The sequence below is a fragment of the Eimeria acervulina genome, genomic scaffold (assembly GCF_000499425.1).
Source record: "Eimeria acervulina Houghton genomic scaffold, Eah_scaff1311, whole genome shotgun sequence".
Classification (NCBI taxonomy): Eukaryota; Apicomplexa; class Conoidasida; order Eucoccidiorida; family Eimeriidae; genus Eimeria; species Eimeria acervulina.
Genome location: NW_013550288.1, coordinates 1 through 7,199, shown reverse-complemented (window position 1 = coordinate 7,199; position 7,199 = coordinate 1). Strand labels below are relative to the sequence as shown.

The following is a 7,199-nucleotide window of genomic DNA, read 5'->3' as shown; positions in this document are numbered from 1 at the left end:
CAGCAGCAGCAACAGCAGCAGCAGCAACAGCAGCAGCAGCAACAGCAACAGCAGCAACAGCAACAGCAGCAACAACAGCAGCAGCAGCAAACAAAGGACAGACTTTGCGCTGTTACTGCTGGGGATTGACGATGCACTTTGCTGCGTCTCCGAGGTGTTGGAGATGGCAGCACATGAATCTGCTGCTGTTGCTGCAGTTTCTGCTGCTGCTGCTGCTGCTGCAGCTTCTGCTGCTGCTGCTGCTGCTGGCGGCTTCTGCCCTGCTGCTGCAGCTGTCTCCTGCAGCAAAAGAGAAACGATGAAAAGAGCAGCAAATTAAATAATTGAGCAGAACGAGAGAAAGATAAACAAACAAAGACAAAAAACAAACAAAACAAGTCAAAAAAGAACAAAACAAATAAAATAAAATTAAATAAAATTAAATAAAATCGACAAATATTTCGTATGAATGAAATAGTTTGAAGCAGCTGGAGCTGCAGATACACCCCAATAGACAAAAGAAAAACAAAACAGATAAAGACAAAAGTAAATAAAAGATTATAAGCAACAACAAACAAATAGACGGAAAAACAAAAAGAAAAGAAAAGCAAACTTATGCGTCTACATCTGCTGTTCCCGCAGCTGCTGCTGCTTCTGCTGCTGCTGCTGCTGCTGCTGCTGTTGCTGCTGCAGCAGATCAACATAAGGCTGTTTTGCTTTCATACACGAGGAGACAACGAAGAAGAGACAAAAATATAAACACAGAGAGATAAATAAATAAACAAATAAATAAACAAATATATAAATATAAATAAAGACAGATAAATAACAACAAACAGAGACATATGAAGGCAAAAAGAAATAAAGACAAAGATATATACATAAGCAAAGCCAGAAAAGATAAACAAAAGACATAGAGAGAAACACAAACAAAAAAATAAATACGAACAAAGACAGAAAGACAAAGAAAGAAAAACAAAAAAAATAAACAAAAAGAAGTGCTGCTATAAACAAAGACAAACAAAGACAAACAAAAGCAAACACAAACAAAAGCAAAGACAAACAAAGACAAACAAAGACAAACAAAAGCAAAGACAAACAAAGACAAAGAAAGACAAAGAAAGACAAAGAAAGACAAAGAAAGACACACAGAGACAAGCAAAGACAAACAAAAGCAAAGACAAACAAAAGCAAAGACAAAGAAAGACAAAGAAAGACAAACAAAGACAAACAAAGACAAACAAACAAAGACAGACAGACAAACAGACCTCAGCAGCAAGAGAAACTGCTGCTGCTGCCATCGACAGTTCCATTTGTTTTCTTCGCAGTGACAGCCGCCATTGCTGCAGCAAAATAAAACAAATAAACAAATAAAACAAATAAAAACAAATAAAAGAAGTTAAACAGATAAAAGAAATAGAACAAATAAAAACAAATACAAATAAATAAAACAAACAAAAGAAATAAAACAAATAAAAACAAATAAAACAAATAAAAAGAGTTAAAAAGAAATAAAAGCAATAAAAACAATAAAAACAAATAAAAGAATTAAAAAGATATAAACTAAACCGAAGCAATTTAACAAAAAAAATATTTAAACAAACAAATGCAGATATATACACCGAAGAAAATAGCAGAAACAAAGAGAGACAGAGACAGAGACAATTAATAATAATATTATACACAAAATATCAAACAACATAACAGACAGCTCCTGCTGCTGCTGCTGCTGGTGTTGCTGCTGTTGCTGCTGCTACTGGTGTTGCTGCTGATGCTGCTGCTACTGGTGTTGCTGCTGTTGCTACTGCTGTTGCTGCTACTGCTGCTGCTGCTGCTGGCAGCAAATAAAGAGAATGAGACAAAGACAAAAAAATAATGGAGCATGTAGGGAATCAAACCCTAAAACCTAAACCCTAAACCCTAAACCCTAAACCCTAAACCCCAAGGCGAACCTTCTCTATAGCGGCAAGGACTTTGTTATTTTGCAGCAACTGGCATTGAGAGATTGTCGCTGAAAACCCGAAACAAAAACCCTAAACCCTAAACCCTAAACCCTAAACCCTAAGCCCTAAACGACAAGCCATAGTGACAAGGCTTTTCTTTTAAACGCATGCACACAGCGGACAAACACCGCAGACACACTACACTACAGTATGTTCCTGCTGCTGCAGCAGCAAATGCTGCTGCTGCAGGAGCAGCAGCAGGAACAGCGCATGCAGCAGCAGCAGGCGAAGTTCATTGTTAGTGCTGCAGGCATCATTAGGAATGAAGAAGAAGCACAGACATAGAAAGATAAAATTATCAATACCTTGAATCGCTTCTTCATATAAATCTGCTATTTGAGAGCATCCGCTCTCCCCCAGATACTGCTGAGGGAGTTGCTGCGCCATTGCTGCTGCTGCTGCTGTTGCTGCAGTTATTACTGCTGGAGTTGCTGCTGCTGTTGCTACTGCTGGTGTTGTTGCTACTGCTGCTGTTGTTGCTGCTGCTGTTGTTGCTACCTCTGTTTTTGTTGCTGTTGATGATGCTGTTGCTATTGATGCTGCTGGTGTGCTGTTGCTGTCGCTGCTGCCGTTGCTGCTGCTGTTGCTGCTGCTGTTGCTGCTGGGTTGTTGTTGCTGTTGTTGCTGCTGCTCTCGTTCTCGCTGCTGCCCTGTGGATGTACCTGCTGCTGCTGTTGCTGCTGCTGCTGCTTGCTGCAGCTACAACCCTGCTAACCTTGTCGGCGGCCCCTAGGTTGTCTGGAGCATACGGGTTGAAATTAACAGAGGAATATGAATAGACTAATTATTGAATTTTATTAATTAAACTCAATACTTCTGTGGTGTATAATAATAATAACTTTGGGCTGCCTCTGTGCAGAGAGAGAGAGCGACACACAAAGAAAAGAAAAGTATATATAGATATATATATTGCGAGTGCTGCTGCAGCTACTGCTGGTGTTGCTGCTGCTGGGCTGGGGTGTACGGACGGATTAAATGCACAAAATCCACGGAATGACGGAAAATAGAACAAAAAAATTTATAAATATATCGATTGCTTCAAGGTCAAGACTTCAAAGTAGTAGAGGCTGGCCCCCCAGCCAGTAGTTTGAGTAGCTCTCTTCTGCGGCTTCTGTTCAGCCCCAACAAGCATTTGGGTATACTTTTAATGGAAAGTCAAAGAATAACTCAAAAATAAATAAACAATTGAAATATATTAAGGAGAAATAAACGGAAACAAACAATTCAACTTCTTGAAGTGCGAGAGAGCCTTAATTTTCCTCTCCTTTTCTTCCTTTCCCGTGGAGGGTTTCGCGAGGATAACCGAAATATCATTTCTGCAGCTTTTCCATTTAAATTTATTTTATTTAATGAGTTGTTTGATGCTTCAGATTTGATATTTCAGCTTCACGTGCATCTCGTTTCACCGGAGAATTCACCGAAACCGCATGCAAGTGGAAATGGGTTATTTTAAAACATTTTGTGATTCTGTTTGATTCAATTTAATTATTTCTCCTTTTCGAACTTGTTTATCCACTTTTTCGCCAGCTTTCCCGAGAAAATGTCGCTGAATGTCACTGGAGCTTTCAGCAACATCAACGCCGTGCAGCGTCTAAATGCAGAAGAACTGCGCCTAGGAATCAGCGGAGAGGCGTCTTGGCATCATCAGTACCGGGATTCTTGTTATATATATATTAGTAAGACGAATAAATGAATATATATAAACAAACAAATAGCGAAAAAACAAAGAGTTTACCCCAAATGCACGCCTCACACTGACAAGGTATTACGCAAAGGAAAGGGAGAAGAAACTGCTGAAAATGAAGATGTTTATATGATTTAATGTGTGTATTTTTCATGAAGTCTCTGTTTTTCATTTGTTTTCGCTTAATCAGAGCCCGTTTGTTGTTCAAGTTTCTTTCTTATTTCTCTTTGATTTCTGCTGTCTATGTACGCCGGCGATGTAGGCGGCCTTGACCCGCGACTAACTGAAGGCGATGTAGCAATTGTCTTCTCTCAATGGGGAGAGCCAATTGATGTTGTTTTAATACGAGACCAGAAGACAGGCAAGCCCTTCTCTGCTGCTGCTGCTGTTGCTTCTTGCTGCTGCATTCCGCTGCTGCCGTCTGCTGTTGCTTGCTGCTACTGCTTTATGCTGCTACTGGTGCAGATTTCTGCTGCTGCTGCTGCTCTTGTTGTAGCTTCTAACGTAGCTTTGTGGCTGTTGCAGTTGAGTGGGGAAGGTAATTGTTTGTGTGGAGCTCTTCGCTTGTTTAGTTTTAATCTTTTTGATTATATTTGTTTATTTCGTTGCAATTTAAATGCAGGAGTGCCCAGAGGCTTCGGCTTCCTTGGCTATGAAGATCAGCGCTCTACTATACTCGCTGTAGATAATGCTAATGGAATGAAGCTGCTGCAGCGAACACTTCGTGTAGACCACTGCAAAGACTTCAGACCCCCAAATACAGGCAAAGAAGGCGAAGTAATTCAACGCAGCAGCAGCAGCAAATCAATACATCACCAGCAGCACAGCAGAAGCAGATAAAGCCGGCGGTAGACGCAACAGCAGTAAAAAATAGCAGCAGCAGCAGCAGCAGATAATAGTAGCGGCAGTAGCAGATAAATGCAACAGCTGCAGGAAGAGCAGCAACAGCGAGTGAAGCTAGCAGCTTCAGATGTCGTGCGTTTGCTGCTGTAGAGATGCAGCAGCGGCAGGTGCTGCTGCTGCTGCAGCTGCTTTTCCCTGCTGCTGCAGATGCTGCTGCTGCTGCTGCTGCTGTCTTCTGCTGCTTGTATCGTAGGGCGAGACTTATCAGCCTACAGGAGCAGAAGGCGCAGGAATAGGAAAGTATTTGGTAACTAAGAGAGAAGCTGCCCTGCACAAGGCCCGCATGCAGCAGCAGAAGCTGCAGCAGCAGCGGCAGCAGCAAGCGATAGCGCGCGCAGCTGAAGGCGCCAAAGACGTAGACGAAATGTGGGCAGAAGAATTTGAATTAATGATTTCAAACGTAAGCCTAGCGGTGCTGCTGAGACAGCAGCTGCAGCAGCAGTAACAGCAGCAGCTGCAGCAGCAGTAAAAGCAGCAGCAGCAGCAGCAGCAGATAGAGCAACAGCTGGAGCAGCAGTTGAAGCAGCCGCTGCAGCGGCAGCTTCAACTCACTGTATGAGGTGTCTGTACACCTCAACGACCCAACGCTCCCACACCACAGCATCACGAACTGCATGCGCTTGCCTCTGCCTCATATATATATATATATATATATATATATATATATATCCGTACACTGTTTTCGGTGTATCTGCAGGTGTTCGGGTGTATGCTGCATGCATTACATGCGTTAATTTAATTTAATTTTTTGTTTTTGTTTGTTACAGCTGAATGCCACAGCGCAGGCAGAAGTAGATGCGCTGGAGCGCGAAGACAAACGACTTAGAAAGAAATTGAAGAAGGAGAAGAAGCGGCTGAAGAAAGAAACAAAGAAACAAAAAAACAAACAACGTCATAGACGCAGCAGCAGCAACAGCAGCAACAGCAGCAGCAGCAGCAACAGCAGCGCCAAACACTCCCAGCACAGCCGCTCCAACTCCGCTGCAGCACCAGAGCAGCACCAGCAGCAGCAGCAGCGTGAAATAAAGTCAAGAGACCGCAGCAGCAGCGCAACAGACAGAGGCAGCACAACACCAGACATGCAGCGAGAAAGCAGCAGCAGCAGCAGCAGCAGCAAGGGGGATCGATATGCAGAGAGCAGCAGCAGGAGAGAACGGCACGAAGGCAGCAGCAGCAGCAGCAGCAGCAGCAGCAGGAGAGAACGGCACGAAGGCAGCAGCAGCAAGGGAGACCGATACGCAGACAGCAGCAGCAGAGGCGATCGGCATGAAGGCAGCAGCAGCAGCAGCAGCAAGGGAGACCGATATGCAGACAGCAGCAGCAGAAGCGATCGGCACGAAGGCAGCAGCAGCAGCAGCAGGACGGCGGATCGGCATGATATCGGCACCAGCAGCAGGAGGGACCGGCACGAAGGTAGCAGCAGCAGCAGCAGCAGCAGGAGAGAACGGCACGAAGGTAGCAGCAGCAGCAGCAGCAGCAGCAGGAGAGAACGGCACGAAGGTAGCAGCAGCAGCAGCAGCAGGAGGGACCGAGACGAAGGTAGCAGCAGCAGCAGAAGAGACAAGCATGCGGACGGCAGCAGCAACAGCAGCAGCAGCAGAGAGTGTGGGGTTTTGAATGGAGAGGCAGCAAAGAGAGAGAAGGAGAGACAGCGAGAAGAGAGAAAGCATCTTGGTAGCCGCAGCAGCAACCGCAGCAGAAGCAGAAGCAGAGAGGCTCTGCTGCTGCGCTGATGCAGCAGCAAAGACGAAGACGCTTCATTAATTTACTTTTTTGTTTTTGTGAATTGTTTGTTTGTGCATCTCCATCTCCATGTGCTGCTGCTGCTGCCTCTGTTTTGCTGCTACTCTTGCTACTTGCTGCTGCTGTCTCTGCTCTTCTGCTGCTGTTTGTGGCTTGCTGCTGCTGTCTCTAACCGCTTCCTTGCTGCTCTCTCTGCTCTCAGCTTCTGAGTGCTTTGCTGCTGCTCTCACTGTTTCGCTACTAGCTGCAGCGCTGCAGCAGCAGAAGGTCGCGTGTATACGGAATGTATGCAGCAGCAGCAGTAGCAGCAGCACCAGTAGCGGGTGCAGCAGCAGCACCACGTGCAGCAGCAGCAGCTGCTGCAGCTGCTGCAGCTTTGTCTTAGACTTCTGTTTGTTTCTGTATAAAGGATTTATTATTATTATTATTTGAATTGCGTAGAGAGACAAATGCAAACAAAAACAAAGCCGCCAGCCCCAGTCCTCGGGTGTACATACACCGCAACACAGCAGCGACAATATACAGCACAACTGCTGCGACTGAAACCAGCTGCAGCAGCTGCAGCAGCAGCAGCAGCAGAATGCGTTGTTTGCTGCCTATAAAAAATTGCATAGACCGCAAACGCAGCTCTCCTCTCATCCTTGCAAATCAGGAAAACTCGGGGCTTGCTGCTGCGGCTGCTGCTGTTGTTGCTGCTGCTGCTGCGGCTGCTGCCGCTGCGGCTGCTGTGGTGAATCCTGCGGGAAGGGCGGTGTTCGCTGCTGCTGCCACTGGGGCTGCCACTGCGGCTGCTGCTGCCGTCCCTGGGGGAACGGTGGTGGCTGCTGCGGCTGCTGCTGCTGCTGCTGCTGCGGCTGCTGCGGCTGCGGCTGCTGCTGCTGCGGTTG

The 7,199-nt window shown here is 45.7% G+C and overlaps 2 protein-coding genes across 2 annotated transcripts; one reads left to right on the top strand and one right to left on the bottom strand.

Moving 5' to 3' along the window:
* Positions 1–3,522: 3,522 nt before the first annotated feature.
* EAH_00058340 (Zinc finger CCCH domain-containing protein 42, related) lies at positions 3,523–6,302 on the top strand (the record flags this gene model as incomplete). The annotated part of the gene is made up of 4 exons (XM_013397298.1): positions 3,523–3,658; positions 4,289–4,443; positions 4,763–4,969; positions 5,337–6,302. The coding sequence occupies 4 exons, from the start codon at positions 3,523–3,525 to the stop codon at positions 6,300–6,302; spliced, it is 1,464 nt and encodes a 487-aa protein (XP_013252752.1).
* Positions 6,303–6,947: 645 nt separating this feature from the next.
* EAH_00058330 (hypothetical protein) lies at positions 6,948–7,199 on the bottom strand (the record flags this gene model as incomplete). Its single annotated transcript, XM_013397297.1, has 1 exon — positions 6,948–7,199. A coding segment is annotated over one exon (252 nt), but the record flags the coding sequence as incomplete, so codon positions are not given.